Source organism: Ammospiza nelsoni, chromosome 21 (genome assembly GCF_027579445.1).
Source record: "Ammospiza nelsoni isolate bAmmNel1 chromosome 21, bAmmNel1.pri, whole genome shotgun sequence".
Lineage (NCBI taxonomy): Eukaryota > Metazoa > Chordata > Aves > Passeriformes > Passerellidae > Ammospiza > Ammospiza nelsoni.
In genome coordinates this window covers 2429109-2450001 of record NC_080653.1, presented here as the reverse complement: position 1 = coordinate 2450001, position 20893 = coordinate 2429109, and the positions used below count along the sequence as shown (strand labels likewise).

At 43.8% G+C, this 20893-nt stretch overlaps 1 protein-coding gene across 1 annotated transcript in view; it reads left to right on the top strand.

Moving 5' to 3' along the window:
- Positions 1 to 20893, top strand: part of AUTS2 (activator of transcription and developmental regulator AUTS2) — an 802406-nt gene that overhangs the window by 367797 nt on the left and 413716 nt on the right. Inside the window, exons 3-4 of the mRNA XM_059486924.1 lie at positions 840 to 941; positions 10834 to 10869. Coding sequence (XP_059342907.1) covers positions 840 to 941; positions 10834 to 10869 — 138 coding nt within the window. The remainder of the gene's footprint in view (positions 1 to 839; positions 942 to 10833; positions 10870 to 20893) is intronic.

Below are 20893 nucleotides of genomic sequence, written 5' to 3'. Positions count from 1 at the left end.
TCAAGCAAAACATAGGGAAGGATACTTTAAAACAAAGATATGCATTTTCAGCATTGCAGGGGATGTGGATCATCTCTTCCTCTTGCTCTCTAGGTGTGCATGTGCTCATGGACGTGTGTAATGGGTGTCTGTGAATGTTCCTCTCAGTACATTGCTGTGTGATGTGGTGACCTTAACAGTCCAAAGTGTAAGAGAAAGCAGATGTGTTCTCAATTGTAATGAAAATGTAGTTTAGGAGTTTTTTTGTAGTTTTTTTTATTACTATGCCAGTAAAGTTCATTAAAGCTGGTTTGAAAAACAAAAGCAGTTTGATACCTATTAAGTAGATCCTGTTGTTTTATGAACATTGAGGTTTGTTGGTTGAAAATTGTTTAGAGTGCCAGGCAGTGTGGTTCAGGGCTAGTCCAGCAAAAGAAAGGCTTCACTGGAGTGGTGACCTCCTTTTCCCCTGGGGAGACTCCCATTGATCTCAGGTCCTCAATGCTCCTGTGCTGTAAGGAGGGAGGAACTGATGCTGTGAGTGCTGCATTGTGATGGAAACCAAAACTTCATCCATGGCAGAAATACCTTGAGAAGCCTGAAAGGTGAAGGTCTCAGAGGAAGGTTTCAGACTGCGATTTCCTTGGGCCATGAGTGTTGTTGGGACACGAGGGAGCTCCTGCCTGCAGCAGCTGCAGCTCCCCAGGTCCGTGGTGTCCCTGGGCTGTGCCTGACACAGGGACACGGAGCACTGGCACAGAGCCACACTGCTGCTGCTGGGAGGGCATAAAGGACAGTGGGACAAGGGCTCTCACCTGAACCAGGCTCAACCCCTGCTGTCTTTGTGTCTCCTCGTGCAGCTCAAGCCAGGCCAGCACAGCTGCCGGGACAGCGACAGCGAGAGCGCCAGCGGCGAGTCCAAGGGCTTCCAGCGCAGCAGCTCCCGGGAGAGGCTCAGCGATGTAAGTGCAGCTGGGAATGGGTCCTGGGATGGCTTGTGGCTAAAATCTCCTTCCTTTTGGGCCTTCAGCTGAGACTGGGGGTCAGAACATTAAAGTAGGAAGAGAAGGAAGAGAAAATTGACTTAGATTAGGAAGTGATCCCGCATGCCCCAGCACTGAATAAAGGTGCACACCGACTTTACAGCTCCTACAGGGTGTGGGGTTTTGGCAAATCACAGGAGATAAAGAGGTAACTCAGGTCTCCTTCCGTGGTTCAGTAAACTTCCTAAAGATTGATGCAATGTCTTTCTGTGTGCAAACACTCAGCTCTTTGGAAGCAGTTGAAGGCCATTTAATGAAGTTAAGATGTTCTGCATAGCTGGGAAGTGAGTAACATTTTTACCCCAAGTGGTGGAGGGAAAGAATGTATTTCTTTGGGCTACATACTGTCTTTATGAGAAGTATTTGAGTGTCTAGAGAGACTCAGTTATGTATAATGAATTGATATAACATGGCCAACAATAGCATAAGCTCTGCCTTTGCTGCTCTACCTAAAGTGCTGTGGAAGGGCCTGAGATGGCAACCCTGTGGAAAGTGTTTTTCTCCATGGGAGAATGCTGCTCATTCACCAGTGACACACATGAGTTGTTCTGACAGAGCACTGACTACAGAAATCTTTCTGTTGCTGCAATTAGATTACTATTTATTATGTGTACCGTCACAATCCTTGAGTGTTTTATTCATGGCTCTGTGTCCTCTGTGCCACATGCTTTACAGCACAGAATATAAAGAAAGCCCTGTCCCAACAGAGTGTCTAAATTGGGGATTTTGTAGGTCAGATCCTTTGCTGGTAAAAGCATGGATAGCTACATCAGTCAACCCAATTTGTACCAGCCAGCAATCTGGCCCTACTTTTAACTAACCCACATTTTGGAAATGGGGATTTTATCGATAGCATGTCTGTGTAGATTTGGATGACAGATACCAGATGGTGTCCTCTATAGGCCAATCCAATAAAACTGAACTGAGCAGGCATTAAAAGAAATACCTTTGTAGAGGATACATTTCGTTGTGCAAATTTAAGCCTGAAGGCACACAGCTAGCAATTTTTGCTGATTTGTGCATATCACTGGAACAGATGCCTGATTTTTTTTTCTTTCTGTGTGAAAGTGTGAAATGTGTAGCACTCTCTCTCCACATCCCTTTGTCACATTTAGAGGTCCATTTCTTCCCCAGAGCCAGCCTTTATGGGTTACATTCAGCTAAACACTTCAGAGCTTGCCCTTCATAGCTGTCAGCTGAGGTCAGTCTCAGGGCTGTGAGATCTCTTTGGAAGAGGAGAGTGAAGCCAGAGGAGGCAGTAAGGAAATGCTCTGTACAGGTAGCAGTGGAAGGCAGCTGGATGTCAGCCTGTCACCATCATCACCCTGGCTTATCTGAGCCCTGTGGCAGCTGGGGAGCCTCTGCAACCAACTTCACAATTACACAGCACCCTCAGCAAAAAATGTCACAGCTCCTTACAAACGTGGTTTTAATTTAGCTTTGTCATTCCCTTGCCATGTCGTGAGTGGAGAGCTCTGAGGTTTATTGGGCTTCTCAGCAGCTCACAGAATTGCACTGTCAGACCTGGCAGTGAGAGCAGAGTCCTGGGTCCCCTTCCACCCATCAAATCCAGTTTTTCTCTGATGTTTTTACAATACTTTTCCTTTGTCTCGGTGCTGTGGCAAATTAAAAGGAAGTAGAGAGCAAATACATCTTCCCTAGTGCACCCAGGAGAGGACAGAGGGATTCACAGGTTGCTCAAAAGCAACGTTATGTAAATATATGTGGAGATGTATATTTTAAAGTGTTATACATAATTTATGTTTTGCTTAATAAGGAAACTTCCTTTGCTTTGATAATTCATTGCAATACAAGCATGTCTCTGTGGTCTGGGATCACCAGTTCAGCTGAGATTTGAAAAACACTCACAAGACAGCTCTCACTGGGCCTGCTCTGTGCTGGCCCTCCCCAGGCTCCTTCAGTTCAGAGCAGTAATTCCCATTGCCCCAAAGTCAGTTCAGAGCTGTCCATCCCATTGTTCCCCTCCCAAAATCAGTTCAGAGCTGTCCATCCTATTGCCCTCCCAAAGTCAGTTCAAAACTGTCCATTCCATTGTCCCAAAATCAGTTCAGAGCTGTCCATGCCATTGTTCCTCTCCCAAAATCAGTTCAGAGCTGTCCATGCCATTGTTCCCCTCCCAAAATCAGTTCAGAGCTGTCCATCCCATTCTCCCCTTTCCCAAACTCAATTCAGAGCTGTCCATCCCATTCCCCTCTCCCAAATTCAGTTCAGAGCTGTGCATCTCATTGTTCCTTTCCCAAAATCAGTTCAGAGCTGTCTATCCCATTCTCCCCTTTCCCAAACTCAATTCAGAGCTGTCCATCCCATTCCCCTCTCCCAAATTCAGTTCAGAGCTGTGCATCTCATTGTTCCTCTCCCAAAATCAGTTCAGAGCTGTGCATCTCATTGTTCCTCTCCCAAAATCAGTTCAGAGCTGTGCATCTCATTGTTCCTCTCCCAAAATCAGTTCAGAGCTGTGCATCTCATTGTTCCTCTCCCAAATTCAGTTCAGAGCTGTCCATCCCATTCCCCCCTTTCACAAAGTCAGTTCAGAGCAGTAATTCCCATTGTTCCTCTCCCAAAGTCAGTTCAGACCTGTCCATCCCATTCCCCCCTTTCACAAAGTCAGCTCAGAGCTGTCCATCCCATTCCCCTCTCCCAAACTCGGTTCAGAGCTGTGCATCCCATTGCCCCAAATTTCATTCAGAGCTGTCCCTTCCATTCCCCTCTCCCAAAGTCAGACACCCCATGTGCTGAAATGAAAGGACTTTCCCAATGTTTATTTTCAATAATATTTTTTGAGAAGTCAGATGTCTTATGATATCAACTATTTACTGTCCAAAAAAGCTACAGACAACAGAGCAAGTTTTCTCTGAAGCTTTGTTTCTGTTTTTGCAGCTATTTTCTCAGAAAAAAAAATATTCAAAAAGTGTACCCAACAGAAGATAGAACAAAAAATATAAAACATTGCAGGCAGATTAACCTTGAGGTCAGAAAGCAAATTTTGGCCATGAAATATAATGAATCTCCACTATTGTCACCTGGCAGCACTGTAAAGCATGGCTGCTGTATGGAAATGTGGCTAATGACTGAAGTGCATGTTCTCCAGGTGGATGATCCATTTTCCCATCCCAATTTTGAGCAGGCTGGTGAAGCAGGAATGTGAGAGCTTCACAGGCCTTCCTGCAGGGCCTGCTGAGAGCTCAGTGACAGGTGCAGAACGAGGGAGAGGGGATAATGAACATCCAGTTGCAAACTGACATGTCAGTGGCTTCGTTCCCTCTCCTGTCAGGGATCTTTCAACTTTGCCTATTGTAAATGCTCCTGCAGCCCTTGGATAATGCAGAGTGATGCAAAGTGTGTTTACAAGGAGGGAGTCCTTGCCAGGCTAATGAGATCCAAGCAGGTAATTTGCAGCGTTTGTGAGAGGTGGGCAAAAATGAAAAGAAGATAATTCAATGAAAAGACCATGTTAAACAGGAGATTTTTCTCATAATGAGGCTTGAAATAGCATCAGACAGCAGGAAGGGGAATATCCTCTGTTCTTGTCAGATGCAATGCAGTGAGACTGATTTCTGTCAACTCCTCTCTTTGTCCTCGCCTGCACACGTGTGCACACACCCACCCCTCTGTGAGAGAACATAATTAGCAGAGAATCTGACCTCTGCTAGATTAGGGATAATGATTGCTCAAATGCTCCAGTGCAAGCAGTGCCCTGATCCAGCTCCCCCTCTGAATTTCATAAACCCATGGCTCTCTGCCTTTCTCTCTGGTATAGTTTTTTTTAGGAATGACAATTTGTTTTTTTCCTTTATGGACAGAGGTAGCTCCAGGGGCCTAAAAGAGAAATTGGAGAGTTGCTCCTCCTTTATATATAGGGTGCTGTAGTCAGTTTAATCTCATCAAAATCTTGCCAGTAGTAGAATTCATTTTGTTGAGATCTTGCTTGGAGACAAGATGGCAGCGCTTTCTCTTTTGCTCAGCTTGGATCTCAGTCAACTCCTTTTTTTTATCTCCCTGTATGTATTTATTTTTAATTGAGTCCTCCCTCTTTGGAATACATTCTTGTCATGTTTTACAAAGCTGCCAGGAGATTTACCTGAGGAAAACATGAGAGTTACATCTAACTTGGATGGTAAATGCACCGAGCATTCAGGGGTTCAGCCACCTCTTTGTTAATCAAAAATCAAACCACCTGATTTCTTGGGAGCACATTCCTAAATTCCTGATTGACCTGATCTCAGCCCTGGCTGCTGCCTCTGGTGATGGCTGCAGGCTTTCAGTGAAGGGATGAACTCCCACATGGTCACTGGATGGGATTCAGCACCTCATCACCTCTTGCTGCAGTTGGCACCTTTCTGTCTGGAATGTTTTTCCAGTTCCTGAACAGGGCATGGGACAGGAATCTTCCCATTTGTCCCTGCATTAAAAGTCTGCTCTTGGGCTCTCAAAAAAGCTCATCAAAGCTGCTGCACCCTTCATGAGTACTCCCCTGCTCCCAGTCCCTGTGTCTGTGTGCTCCTCCTGTGCTGGGCACTTTGTGCTCGAGAGGAGCCACAGTGAGGAGGTGACAATGAGGACCAAGTCCTGAAATCCTGAGCTCCCTTCCCACCAGGTCTCTGGCTGTTTGCTTCAGGAAGAGACTCCAGTACTGTAATCCTCTGGGCAGCTCATGGTTTCAGCCCCAAACCCAGGATATTTTCAATTCTTTTGTCCCTCATCCCTCTCCCCTGTACACAGCCAAAGACAAATGGAGGGACAGACAGCCTTTGGGTTATGTGCTGTGAAACCCTCAGTGCTGCTGCAGAATATCAGCAGTGATTTTGGCAGTGTGTGGAGTGGAGGCACACAAGCAGAGCTGTGTCTGTGTTCTCCTCATGTGCTGGGTACTTTGTGCTTGAGAAGAGCCACAGTGAGGAGGTGACAACGAGGACCAAGTCCTGAAATCCTGAGCTGCCCTTCCCACCTGGTTTGCTTCAGGAAGAGACTCCAGCAGTGTAATCCTGTGGGCAGCTCATGGTTTCAGCCCCAAATCCAGGATACTTTGATATTCTCAATTCTTTTGTCCCCCATCCCTTCACCTGTACAGAGCCAAAGACAAATGGAGGGACAGCCTTTGGGTTCTGTACACACAGGGGCTCCCAGTGATGCCAAAAGTCACAAGCCAAACAATAGTAAGATGATGAAAAGCTGTTACCTTTAATGAAGGTCCTCCAGGTGCAAGTATGGCAAAATGCACATGTGATACAGGACTTGGACAATTTTATAAGTTTAACAAATTAGCATACTTCAGAGAAAGCATCCAATTAGAGGAACAGTTAATTAAGTAATCCCCCCCCACTTTTGGTTCTGCGCCCATTGCTCCCCCACCTTCTAGCCCCACATTTATTACGTCTACAATATATGGAAGAAATAAAACATGCTTGTTTCAGTGTGAAGCCCTCAGTGCTGCTCCCTTGCAGATCCCCAGTGATTTTGGCAGTGTGTGAGGCCCAGGAGCAGGGCAGTGCCTGTGTGTGTGTGCCAGGAGCTGCTCAGCAGCAGTGCCTGTGCTTTGTGTGCGTGTGGCTGCGAGGGTGGGCATGTGTGTGTTTGTGTGTCTAAGGTTGGGTGCTTAAATGCTTTGTTGCATTATGTTAATTCCTCGGCAGTGCAATCAAATTCATGTCGTAATTAAAGCTGTCAGTTGGAAGGCAAGCCAATCGCCAAGAAAACACAGCATAACAAATGAAGTGAAATGATTCTGCGTGTAGCTATACAATGCTTCGCCAGGCATGAAATTAAATAAGTAATTTGATGTTGACATCAGAAATTGAAATGATACCCACTGTTCCTTCATTCAGTCAGACCTGCATAAACAATAGCCAGAACAAATATGTACAACACAGTCTTTCTCCCCACCCAGCTCCCCAAGTAATGCACAATATATATGCAAAATGGGTATAACTGTGCCTTCCAAGACCTCAAGGATGTAATTTTCTTTGGTACACAATAAACTAATGCTTACACGAGGGTTACTACATTTTTGCTTCTGGGCTAAAGTTCTTTAAGAAAGGATGGAAAAAAAACCCAAAAAAAAAAAAACCCAAAAGAAAACCCAAAAACAAACCAACCAAAAGAAAAAAAAAAAAAGAGGTGGGGAAAAAAGCCCAGAACCCTGTCAATTTTAAGCAAGTGTATTTTGCTGATGGGCACCTGATGCAGGCTTCTGCTGGTGGTTGTGTGAATATCAAACAGTATTTCTAATGTCCTATTTTGCAAAGGGTTTCGGAAAGTGAAACCATTACCTCTATTATAGGCACACTTTAAATAAGAGCTATAGAACCAGCCAGTGCAGGATCACGACTCAGCACGGGCTATAAAGATGTTTGCACAGTTGGTGCCAAGGCTGGGCACGGGGTAGTGGGAGCCCTTCGCCCTTGGGAGTTCCCAAAAGGTGAGAAGCTGTCTCCTTGCATAGCCCTCGCTTCAGCCCCTGTGCTCTGCCAGCACACGGCTCTACACAGCTGACAGTCATTCATGCATGTGCAGCACAGCCTTTCATACTTCAATTAAACACAGTTTGCAAACTGTACTCTCCATATGCAGCATGCAATGTGTGAAGGGCTATATTTCCATCCAGCAAACTCCAGTTCCCTGAAATTGCACAGTTGTTCAGTGGAAGTCATTTGACTGCTATGTTTCGACTGTCCTCCCATAGCCATTGCAGCATCGCTTTTGAAGGAATGAAAATATTCAGTGGGAAATATTTTGTTTGCTTATTCTTTTTTTCTTCCTCTTTATTGTTTTGTTTTGATACTCTATCCTTCCAAAACTTGGAATAAAAAGCAGACAAAAATTACACACAGATGCAGAATGCAAACTTTGGAGCTTTCAGCCAGTAAAGTAAGTTTAAAAAAACTGTGAGTGAAAGAGTGGGACTCGCTTGGCATCTGCACAGAGCTGAAACAAAAGTGGTTCTAACGACTGCACGTGCTGTATTTGTGGGTAAATCTCCAGCTGAAATGAAAGGAATCTCAGTGGCATGGAGCAGGGAGCAGGAGGAGGGAAGAGGAAAGCAGTGTGTGTCCTGTGGGGTGCTGAGCAGGGTGTGCTCTGTGCCAGGGCTGCAGGGCCACAGGGGCTCCCAGTGATGCCAAAAGTCACAAGCCAAACAATATTAGGATGATGAAAAGCTGTTACCTTTAATGAAGGTCCTGCAGGTGCAAGTATGGCAAAATGTCATACAGGACTTGGACAATTTTATAAGTTTAACAAATTAGCATACTTCAGAGAAAGTATCCAATTAGAGGAACAGTTAATTAAGTAATCCCCTCTCTTGGTTCTGCCCTCCACTGAAGCCCCCATTGCTCCCCCAGCTTCTATCCCCACATTTATTATGTTTACAATATACGGAAAGAATTAAACATCCTTGGTTCACTATAGACCAAATAAGAGTCCAGGAAGGTGAACTTACTGTTCTAAAATCTAAAAGAAAGGGTAAGAAAACAACTAGAGCTAGTTAAGAAGCTATGTAACTGTATAATAGTAGTCTACAGAGTTATGAATATATAAAAAATGTATAAAAAGCCAAAATCTTTTTGGCATCCCCAAAGCAGGGCCTGTGCCCGTGGAGTGGCTGTGCCAGGGGCTGTGCCAGGGGCTGTGCCAGGGGCTGTGCCCAGCTGGGAGCAGCAGCTGGGCTGGGCAGTGGGCAGGGCTGTGCCAGTGCCCAGGGCAGTCCCAGGGACAGCAGGGGAGCTCTCGGGGCCATCACCCCTGGCACCAGGGGGTGTCCTGTGGGTGTGGTGGCACAGGGGAGCAGCAGGGGTGGGGACAGGGGGACTCTGGAGTGTCTTTCATTGTGTGCAGTTCTCTTCCCTGATAGCCACTGCAGATCTGCAGTTTGGGTACCTGTCCTGGAACAGCAGTGAAGGGACAAAATTTCTGTGTATTCCCAGTGGTGTGCCCGGGTCCCTCTGCAGGCCTGGCTGACCCCAGGATGTGTCACCATGGGAAGGGAGGCTGTGCTGAGCTACTGGAGTGGGAATGGAGCTCCAGGAGAGGGAATGGAGCTCCAGGAGAGGGAATGGAGCTCCAGGAGTAGGAGTGGAGCTACAGGAGAAGAAATGGAGCTCCAGGAGAGGGAATGGAGCTCCAGGAGTAGGAGTGGAGCTACAGGAGAGGGAATGGAGCTCCAGGAGAAGAAATGGAGCTGCAGGAGTAGGAGTGGAGCTACAGGAGAAATGGAGCTCCAGGAGAGGGAATGGAGCTGCAGGAGAAGGAATGGAGCTGCAGGAGAGGGAATGGAGCTCCAGGAGAAGGAATGGAGCTCCAGGAGAGGGAATGGAGCTCCAGGAGAGGGAGTGGAGCTCCAGGAGTGGGAGTTGAGCTAGAGGAATGGGAATGGAGCTACAGGAGAGGGAATTGTGTTACAGGAGTAGGAATGAAGCTACAGGAGAGGGAACTGAGCTACAGGAGAGGAAATGGAGCTCCAGGAGAGGGAATGGAGCTGCAGGAGTAGGAGTGGAGCTACAGGAGAAGAAATGGAGCTCCAGGAGAGGGAATGGAGCTCCAGGAGTGGGAGTTGAGCTACAGGAATGGGAATGGAGCTACAGGAGAGAGAATTGTGTTACAGGAGTAGGAATGAAGCTACAGGAGTGGGAATTGAGCTACAGGAGTGTGAGTGGAGCTACAGGACTGGTTCTCCAGTTGTTCCCCACTGGTTCTCAGGCACCCTCACTAGAGAATGCTCCTCTGCTTTTGCTGCTGTGCCCACGGGCTCTGGAGGCTGGAGCTGGGCACTGCTCCCCCTCTGATGGAACAGCCTGACCTGGATTAGCACCAGGATCCCCCATGTCTCTGAGAGAACCTGCTGTGTAATCCCCATTGCTTAGATGAAAAACTAATGAAACAAAACCCTTTATCTCCTTAATTCCTGTGAATATAGAGGTTGTGATCGTGTCCCACTTAAACTGAATTTCATGATGCTATTTTTTTAAAAACATTTAAACAAATTGATTATTTTCCATGGTAGTAATATTAGTTCTAATTATTTTTATAGGTTTTAGTTCTGAAATCTATTTCACACTGTAGATATTTCCTGTTGGCATTTTTTTGGGATTGTTGTTTCTATATCCTTGGTTTGTCAAACAATGTGGACATCCAAATGGGAAATTGTAGTGACTGCATTCTCCAGAAAATGGTACATTGACTAAAGCAGCTTCTCTGTGCCCACGCATTCTTTACATTTCAGACTACTAATTATGTTTACAAAATGTCTCATTTTAGAAAAGCACTATGTGTGTACTAACCAGGGCCTTTCGGGAATAAATTGGCAAACAGGTCATACGCTGAAAAAGTCATCCAAACCCACCGGGCTTTTTGTTTTGAAGTCAGTCTACTTTTTTTCCCTTTCTCCCCCTCCCTCCTGCCCCTTTGTGGCCACGAAGCTGAGGAGCTGGAGTCCAGGGCATTGAATGTCAGCATGTCAGGGAGGCTGGTTGATGAGTGTCTGTTTAGTCTCAGTGCAGGGCGAAATGCCATCATTAATTCATTACCCAGCTGCCTGTCAAATAAATTGGCAATTACGTCCACGGCAGAAGCTTGGAATTCAGTAAATAGCACGTTACCATCTCGGAGTGGTTGAGAGATGTAAAGGGGAAAATTAAGCAACATTGTGTTTGTTTCAGTAGCAGATGACAAGGGGCAGGACGCTGGGGCTGTGATGTGGTGATGAAAAGCTTGGAAAGGGCTGGTAATGAGCTGTGTGGATTGGAACGTGTTAAAAACCATCACTGACTTTCCACTTTGTCTTTGTGTTTTATTGCAGAGCTCAGCTCCTTCCAGCTTGGGAACAGGCTACTTTGTAAGTGTCTATCTCCACTTTCACCCCGTGCCTCAGCAGCAGTGTTCCTCACACAAAATGCCTCACACAGAATTCATGGACACAGGGAATACCCCACAACCCCCTCTGCCCGAGGGCTGAGTGCACCTTTCTCATTTATTCCTCACAAATACCCTGCAAGTAACATTTCTGTGTTTCCTTGAACTAATCAGGTGTCATTTTAATTACTACATACATTCTAACAGCACTTAATTTACACAATTATAGCAAATAAAGTGAGCCATGGTCTGACCAGCTCTCTAATGGGAGATGGTAGGATCCTGATTCCCCCTTGCACCCATTCTTGTTGATTCCCAGATTTTAAAGAGCCCATTACAATATTTTGCCTCATCTCCTGTGTACCACAGCCCAGACAATGTGGCACAGTGATTTCTACCTGTTGCTTAAAAGCCCCTGGCTCGTGGACACTCTTGGAAAAGAAGTTATATTTATGCCAGATTTCCATTTTATGTCCTGAGAAGCAGATCAGGCCCCAGCTGGTTTGAAAATTGATCAGGTTTTTTGGATTTTGTGATTTATTTGCATGCACCTGTATTGATTTAACAGTCTATATTCATACCTTCCTGTTCATTCCCACATTCATCAATATTCCTTTTATTTGCACAGATAAATTGGGAGTGGAAAAAGTTTTCCATTCAAGCCAATGTACTGCTTATTTTCTTCCAAGATTTATATCTAAATTGCTCATATCCTGTTTCTCTTGTAATTTATGCTGTATTCTCCAAGCACATCTTTTCTGCCTTTATAATAACTGTGGGAGAAGCAGAGAATTGTGTATGTCCAAAACCAGGTGGGTAAAATAGGAACCCTGTCCCATGGCACTGCTCTGTGAAGTTATCAGTATAATCAAAGCCTCCTCCTATCTTCTCATTGAACTCTGGGGAAAAGTAAACTCTGTGGTATTCAATTACATGATGGAAAAACTTGGCTGCACTCTTGTCACATTCCCAGAGAGTCATTTTCTTCTATTAGTTCATGGTGAATTTAGTCTTTTGTCACAAACGTCTGTGATCCTGTAACAAAGTTATGGGATTAAATTGTTAACGTGTGGTCTCACAAAAATGGCACAAAAGTTGCTTAATACCTGGAGAAATGCTGTGTCCTGCTGGATTTACATTGGACTTCTGCACAAACAGAACCTTCACACTGCTCGTGGTGAGGTATGAAAAGAGCATCCCAGGTGGAAAAGTTTTGTGCTAGTTGTTCTAATTATATCAACACCCAGATCAGTGTAAGGTAAGTTGTGAAACACAAAAACAAGCTGGTTTCCTTTTGTCATCACTTGCCCTGCTTTGTGTAATGTATTTTAAGAGGGAGGGGGTGAAGGGAAAGATTATATCAAATGGCTCAACATTTATTTAGAATTAAAAGTATACCTTGAATATCCTTCCATAGTTCAGAATGAATTGCTTTCCTTTGTTTGGAAAAATTCCAGTCATACAGAGGTCTGCAGACCTGCTCTGGAATGGCACAGGTGTATTATGGGCTGGGGGGCTGTGCCTTGGATAAATGAGCCTTGTTCTCCTTGCAGGGAGAGCTGAATATGCATGGTTTGAGAGCGGTGCTCAGCTTCCTCTCTAGGCAGCAGAGGTAACAGAAGAGAAGCCATCTGCTGTTCCCTGCACCATACTGTCTGTGGGTTGGTCCACTAAAGTGAAAATCTGGAAGGTGTCAGCATCCCCTATGCTCCAACAGAAAGCTTGAAAGTTTCCAGCTCTCCTGAGCAAGGGATTCAGTAACAAGAAGAAGCCTGACATCTTCTAGGGCTGATGGATTGGCACCTTAAATCTTTCCAACTTGGGGCTGTGTAGGTGGGGGAGACATCCCTTGTTGGTGCCATTAATATATTTAACTGAGCTGTTTCTTTTCTATAGCCACAGTATTGAGAGTCTTTAACTTCCTTTTTCTCTTTCCTCACTAATAGCCAAGTAGGTAGAAAATGTGCTTCAGTTTCTATCTTAAAGTTGTTTTTGCACTTACACAGTCTTGGATGAAACATGAAGGATTTTTTCCCTCCCTTTTCACTTTGGAAAATTGTTTTTAGGATTATCTTGCTTGTTGTTTTAAAAAAGCCCATACTCTTATTAACTTACATGGGGCAAATAAAACCCAGATGTGTTTTGTGGTACCAGACAATGAGAAAAATGCTCCAGAGTGATCCAATTAGCATATGTTTCTGATCAATGTAATTATTGTATTATCAATGTGCAAAGGAATATGCACTTGAATTGATTTCTTTTTTTCCAAAGCTTTTAACTAGAAAAAGACTGTTAGTTTTTGTGTTTGGTGTTAACCCAGAACATCAAAACAGGGGTCATTGGTTTCAAATAGTAAAAATAACTTCTAGTTTAATAGATAATTGGAAATTATTTGATGGATGTTATGTATTGGCCTATTATACAATATTCTGTACTGCAGCTCACCAGAGGAACCAGGTAGGTACAAATGGACTGATGGACATCTACTGCAGAGGGAAGCAGGTTCAATTCAGAAAGGAATGAGCACTGAGGTATGCATTGAGTAGCACATGTTTGCTGTTTAAATCAAGTATTAATGGAATCTTCATGTGTTAGGCCATGTTGCCTAGCACAGAGATAATCCAGCTTGGGATCCCCTTGGAGGGCCCTGCTTGCACCAGGCTCTCAGCTTTGAGGGATGGGATGGGCCATGTGTGTGCAATGTTTGTGCATGCCACAGCACAGCTAAAATGACTTTTAGGTCCTGTTACTCTATAGAGATCACTGAGTGTTTAGGGGAACATTTATAAAGCTGACACTTCCCAGGAACACGAAGTCATTCCTCCAGTATCTCTGTGATAGCTCCAGCCCAGTAATTCATTGTGCAGCTTCAGTGGTAGTGCTGAAGGCTGGAATTTTACCTCATTTTATACTGTAAGCAGATCAATATCTGACTGGCTGAGCTGGAGACTGAATTCTGTTCTTGTTTCCTCTGTGAAAGTGCTTCTGGAAAAGCAATAGGGAAAGCAAAAATGCTCTGGGGGCATTCCCACCCTGCCTTGGCAATGGACAGGGCTGGGAATCTCCATCAGGTGATTCAGCCCAGCCCACACCCAGCTGGGGTGACAGAGCTGCCCTGGACTGAACAAACTGTGTAAGGAGCTGCCTTCAGCAAAATGGGACCAGTGTGAGTGGCCTCTGAAGGAGAGGGGATGGTGCAGAGCTGTCAATGAGCTCTAAATTCACCTTCAGTTTGGATTTCAGTTGGGAACAACTCTCTTCTACTCCTTTCACAGGTGTTGGCATTTCTGTAGATTCTGTTCAGAAGACACTTTTGTTGGAGTGTGTTTCACCTGTCTTGGTGCTCCTTGTCAGAGGAGACACTTTCCCATTCTTTTGGCATATATGAAACCAATAGTCAGAAAAGAGGAGGTAAAAAGTCATTCTAATTCTCCTGGGAGCCTTTTGTGGTGGCCTGACTTTGCTGCTTCCTGTGGGATCAGTCCAGTCTATGATTGCTGCATGTGGAGAAACATTTAGGCATGCTGTTAATATTGGTGCACCCTAAGAAATCATAGCTTAATATTTCCTGGAAGATCTCCCAGTTGTCTTTGATATTTTTTGCATTGCAAATTGTCATTGTCTCTCATCAAAGGCAGATTATAAGGTAGATTACATCTCATCAAGATGTCAGATCAGATAATTGGAAAGTAGTGAGAATTTTAGAAAAAAAAAATCACCATCTCTTTAAAAGGAAAGCTGTTTGAATTATGGGAGTTTTTAATGTTGTCCAGCTGTCTTGAGATTTCAGGAGGTTGAGATGTTTTAGAATACAATTAGAATTTGTGTAACAGTAAAGTTTTTTCTCTTACCTAGCTTTGAAGAATGGTTTTGCTCATTTGTGTATCTTGCCAGCCAAATTCCTTTTAAAGGGGATAGAGGTTCATTGGTTTGCAACACAGAACAGAGCAGAAATCAAAACTTAAATAACTGAGTCTTTTGCTTCTAAACAACAATCCTGATTCCCAAGATTGTCAGGTTCTTTGGCAATTGTACAGTTTCTCTGCTTTTGGCAACTTATTTCCATTTCTGTACATGTCTGCTTCTTGGGTCTTTGTTTCTGAGCATTTTCTATTCCTCTTTTAATGGTTGTTTTTGGATTGCATGTTTGTGTTATTTTCTTTTCCTCCAAATACAGAGTTTATGAATTTTTCAGAATTGGGTAGAATTTGGTAATAAGCTGGTGATGGAAATAACACTGGGAAGGCAGAAGCCTCCTGTGACCCTTCTTTTCCTAACAGTGCTCTTGCTCCACCTTAAAAAAGAAAGAAAGAAAAGCTAAAACTGTGCTTTGCACATGGGCTGGTGACTCAGGCAGACATAAATTGTGAGCTTATTCCCCAGGGCTCTGGCTAATCAGTTGTGCTATCCAATTTGGCCCTGAGTGGGTTGGGTTCAGCAGATGTTTGTGCAGCTCCAGCGTGCCACTGGGACACTGCCTTGTGCAATGTTGCATTACATTACTCAGAGCTCTAAAAACCCATCCCAGGGAGAATAAGGGGAGCACCAGTGGTGTTTGGTATGGATATGATGGAAGAACCAGGCTTTGGCCTAGATAAGGGCAGCTATTTCTCCGTGCACTGGGAGCGGTTTTCATCTGAGACATCATCCTGCAGCAGAAATATGGAATTAAATGTGGAGTTAGTTACAGCAGCACATTCTGAGTGCTCAGAGAGCTCTTCAAAAAGCAGATTTCCCTCATTGCCTGGTCCATGTGTTTTGGCAGTGCTCCTGAGGAGCTGAGCTTTGTTCCCTGAGGTGTTCAGGTTGGTGATGCTGGGTGAGAGCCTGTGGAGAGACTCCACTGCAGGGAAGGGCAGCAGGACCCACTGATTCCTCAGGAGAGAACACATCAGATCAGAAGTGTTGTTTGAAATGGGTTCAATAAATCCAACCTGCTAAAGCTGCAGAAGGGATGGAGCCCTTTACTCCACACCTTTACCAAGGTGCTGGTAAATAAAAAACTGTGCTTGCAAGTAGATTAAGCTGCTCAGATAATTTTAAAGCTTGACTTTAGGAGCCAAACATTAAAGTGTATTTTGCTGATGTCAAAGTGTGTGAAACACCCTGAGCTCCACAAAGGCTCTGCACAGTAGCTGTGGGATGGCACCACACCATGAACTGTCATGTCCCCTGTGAATGGAGTTGGAAAGAGGATCCTTGTTATCCTCTCTGGCTCTATAAATCATTGTTAACAAATCCTAATTTGCTTAGTAGGGTAATGAATGATCTCAAATTTTCTCACTGTAATTAGTTTTACCAACTATTATTGTGAAGGGTATATTGAAATCCATTTTAACTTCACTTTAAATTCTCCATGTGCCCATTCTTTGCAGAAGTGAAGCTGACAACAGAGGTTATGAATCTTCTGATAGTAAATTCAGATTGGAGCAAAGTGGACAAGATCCCCAGTAGAAATCTCTCTGTGGGCTGTAATTACTCATTAGTGCTTGCAGCCCTCAGTGTAGTGGGTTTGGTGGGGTGCACTGAGACCAGGAAACCTGGTGTTTCTTCATCTCAAATCTTTTAGGTGCTGTCTTTTGTTTTCCAGGAGCCATTAAAAATGCAGTTTATTCTAACTGCTGCTGTAAGAGAGACATCATCATTGCCAAGTAAATACATTGCATGTAATAAAGTCTACCCCAGGTCTATTAATTTTAGCATTTATAAACCATAGTGCTGTTCCTAGGGAGAGCTGAGGCTCATTAAAGAGTTTGCTAACAACATGACCAGAAAAGCAAGAAGAACAAGAGCAGCTGCATTTCCAGCATCCTGCTCATCACAATAACAATTCTTGGAGCAAAACAACAGTTTTTGGAGAAGAAAACTCTGTATTTCACATATTATTAAGTCAGAATTTGGGGAAAGATTAGGCAAGCAGAATAAATGACCTGGGCTGGAATTTGGTCAGGACTGGTCTCTCCTCAGAAAATTTTGAGCAGAGGGGGTGAAGGTTGGAGTTATTTTTACAGCCCTTCAGGATGGTATTTCCTCCAACTTCTGCCCTATTGCATGCTCATGCTTTTTGAATAACATGCTTTGAATCTAAGATATTAATCCATATATTTCTTTGGATAGTGTGGAACTGTGCTGTCCAAATGTTACAGAAGGAGAGCAGGGCACCACAGCAGTGTCTTACCCAGCTAGACAGAACTGAGAGCAGATTTCAGAACTTCAGGTCTTTCTGGTTTGTCCCCTCATTGCTGAAACACAGATTTTCACCTTCTGTCTGAACAATGGAATTTCTTCAATAACTTAACAGTAATTTCTTTAGGACAGTCCCCAGATACTTTAGTGATTCAGGGGGTGACATCCCCAAGGAATTGTCATTCGGGATGGAGCGGGGTCTGCTGGCCTGGGCCTTCCCTCTCCTTGCCCAAGCCCACTCCTGCTGCAGTTCTTGAGCAGTTCTGTGCTTTGTCTAATTAATAATTAAATAATAAATAATAGGTATTAATTATCAATAAATAATTAAATTATTTGTGCTTTGCCTCAGTGTCACACTTCTGTGTCTTTCCTATGTTTGGTGTTTGGGGTTTTTTTGTGTGTTTTTTTTTTTTTTTTGTTTTTTTGTTTTTGTTTTTTTTGTTTTTTTTTTTTTTGTTTTTTTTTTTTTTTTTGTTTTGTTTTGTTTTTTGGTTTTTTGGTTTTTTTGCTTGGTTGTTTTTTTTTTTTTTTAATTTCTGGAATGGTGCTACATTTGCTGCTCTTGCCTTTCCTCAGCAAATGCTTCCCTTTTCTTCCTGTTTCTGTGCATGTTGCCCACTTATCTTGTTGGAGCCACCTTTTCCCCAAGGATTACAAGTGTGATGAATGGAGATATCATAAAAAAAGAAGGGAAAAAGGAAGAAAATAAGAGAGTTTATGCATTTGGAGGCATGATAGAAAACTCTCCATTATTTGTCAGAAGGGTGTCCCTCTTCTGTAACCAGTAGAAAGGGGAGTATTGAAAGTGGCTGGTTCATTTACACTTCAGAACCCTAGAGGCATTCTTGGTTCCTATTTTTGTGGTATTTCAGGTGAACTTGCTTAATAATTTTTTCCAACAAAAATCAATTTAGAAAAATCAAGACAATCATTTACAGGCAAGTGTTTAATTTAATAGTTTCTTCTTCTGGACAAAATTTCTATAAGACTTAAGATTTGCTGTCAGTCTGTTTGGTCTCCAATGCCCCATGTTACTGTGGCTCATGTTCTGCTCATCAACTCCTGCAAAGCAAAATTATTCTTTTTTGTGTTCCCCCTCTTTCTCTTTCACTTAACACGTGACACAAATTGCAGATGTGAACCTGAATAATAAAGGATTGCTTCACTGATTGCTAAACATGCATTATGATGCTTTTAAACTCATTTCAGGTCATCCTCCTGCAAATTAGTTTGATTGCAAGCAGTTAAGCTGTCATATACAGAGCCTCCATCTTCTGAGGGTCTCAGTTTCATATCAGCACAAGAGAATGCTCAGCAGCATTGCCTGCATTGTATGTTGGATATTTTGGAGGAAAGATAGTGTTGAGTCTCTGGAGGAGGTTCTGCATGGTTTCATGAAAGGAAAAGGCTGTGCAATCCCTCACTGGAGTGCTGCAGGGACTCCTGGCTTTGTGTTGTGTAAAGGGGGCTGACCAGTTCTGTATGACACAAGAGCCAGTTTTCTCTTGTTTGTGATGTTTTGGAACTTGGTGGAATTTCTAGCCCAGTGGAAAGAGTGATACTGGATTGTTCCTGTTGCAAATTATCTCATGGCATTGTTGTTTGTGCTCAGTTAAATATGAATTAACATTTTCAACCACGTGCTGTTAACAGGAGAACCTTTCAAGACTTCTGGTGTAACACAGGAATTTATAGACCAGCCCAAAATGGCAAATGGCTTTTTGCCATTGTGGTAGAAAGGAGGTGAAAGGCTAAAATGTGGTGATTTCCCTGGAAAGGGGGTTTGAGGTGGGCTCTGTGTGGAGAGGGAGTGAAGCTGATGCCAGTGTGGGAGCCCTGTGCCAGCCTGGGCTGCCTTGCAGAGGAGAAATCAGAGCTGCCCTGCAAACCTGGTGACCTTGGAAAGCACCAGGGCAGGCATGGACTGACTGACAGGATTTCTGTGGGGGAAGATAATTCAAAAGCCCCCAAGGAACCAGGAGTGTGCGCTGTGGATGGATGATGAGGAGAAGCCATGTGCTGGTGTCATTCTGATGGCAGTTTCCAGAAGCTTTTCATTTTGCCATTTTCTGAAAAATACAGTCTCTCTCTCTCTTTAATTTTGAAAGAATACATTTATTAATTTAGGCTGCATCATCTTGTTTGTTTTTTAAAAAAAACAATAGGTTTTTTCATCTTGCAAAATTCACAAGTAAGGAAATCTGAGCTAGTTAAATCAGGAGGAAAACACTGCTGTAATACTGCAGGCACTCAGCTCTGAGCCTTGCCCAAAGAATGACTTGTTCCTATGCCAATGAGTGGTGTTAAGGTGAATATTAGGTTATTCTTCTTTTGAAGGTGAATATTGGGTTATTCTTTTGAGTCCCTTGGAGGGGTAGCAGGCTTGTACCTGAAGCAGAGAACACATCTCCTGATTGCAAGAATTAAGGCTGAATTTCAGAGAAAAGAGTCCAATCCCCTTTCTCAGCCTTTTATGTCAGAACTCAAAATTGCTGTCTGATAAAATGTAGGACACCAGATTGAATTACTTCATTGAACCACTGCTGTCCCCTGTTAATGGTAATTGCACGGATATAGTGGTCTTTCTTGGCAACATCTCAGATATTTACCTCCCACTGTTTTTCAATTCAAACCTTTGATGAAAATATTCCCAGTACTTCTTTAAAGCAGACACCCAACTGTCTTTCTTGACAAAGGCAAGGTCTTTAAATCAGATCCTGACAATTTGTGACACAGCAGTCTATCTAAATCACCTTTTACCTATGTCTCTGTGTCATTTCCTGGAAAAAAATGTCCATCAGAAGAAGGTTGCTGAGGGCTTGGTGCTCAGAGAGTCTGTGTGTGTGGCAGCACCGAGCTGGAAGATTTGTGTGTTTGTTTCAGTGGAAGTAATTAAATGAAGGCTTGTAAAGTTGCAATGCATGCTGTAATGGTTCATTAGAAATATTTGGGAGTATTTTGTCCATAAGAAAATTATTATTAGGTTATTGCTGCTCTCAGACCATTAGGAAGTCAAGGTTTTTGATGGCCTTTCCTTTAGCAATGGTAAATCTGTTTAAAAAAAAAAAAAGAAAAAGCAGGGCAAATATTTTCATCTTCACTCTAACTGAGGGTTAATGTGCATTCAGCTGAAGTAGCTTCTGTTCACCTCCTGAAATCTCATCTCTCCTGATCTGGGAACTCTCCCTCCACAGAGGGGTGTGGATGCCACAGCACTCCTCAGCCCAGCCATGGTGTGGTTTTGGGCCTGAGGTGAGCAGGGCTGTGACTCCTTGGCTTGGTTTGGAAAGCTGGGTGTCTGCTAAGGAAGGCAGGAGCTCCCCCCTGAAATGGAAAATGTAAATCTCCTCCCTCTGCACTGTTATAAATTTGAAATTTAGGGGCTCTCAGGCAAAGATATGGGAGCAGGAATAACAGTTCTTTATTATGGAAGAAAATAAAAATATAAAATAAACAATGCAGTAAGCCAAAAAAACACTGCCAGAGTCAGAACCCAACCTGACACCCTGTGGGTCAGGGTGTTGGCAGCAGTCCCATTGGAATTGTGGCTCAGCCCTCCTGCAGTGTCAGGGGTGGTTCTGCTGGAGCAGGGATCCTGCAGAGAAGGATGGATTCTTCCTCTGAAGATCCAGTGGGAGAAGAGGCAGCTGCTGTTCCTCTGGGGAATCCAGTGGAGAAGCTGTGCTGGTGTTCCAGAATCTCCAGATTATATCCAGGTAGGAATGCTTGGCTCCTCCCTCTGGGCTCACATCTCCCAATGGGATGCTGTAGTTCTTATCAGCCATGCAGTGACATTCAATAGCTGTTATCAGCAGATGTCT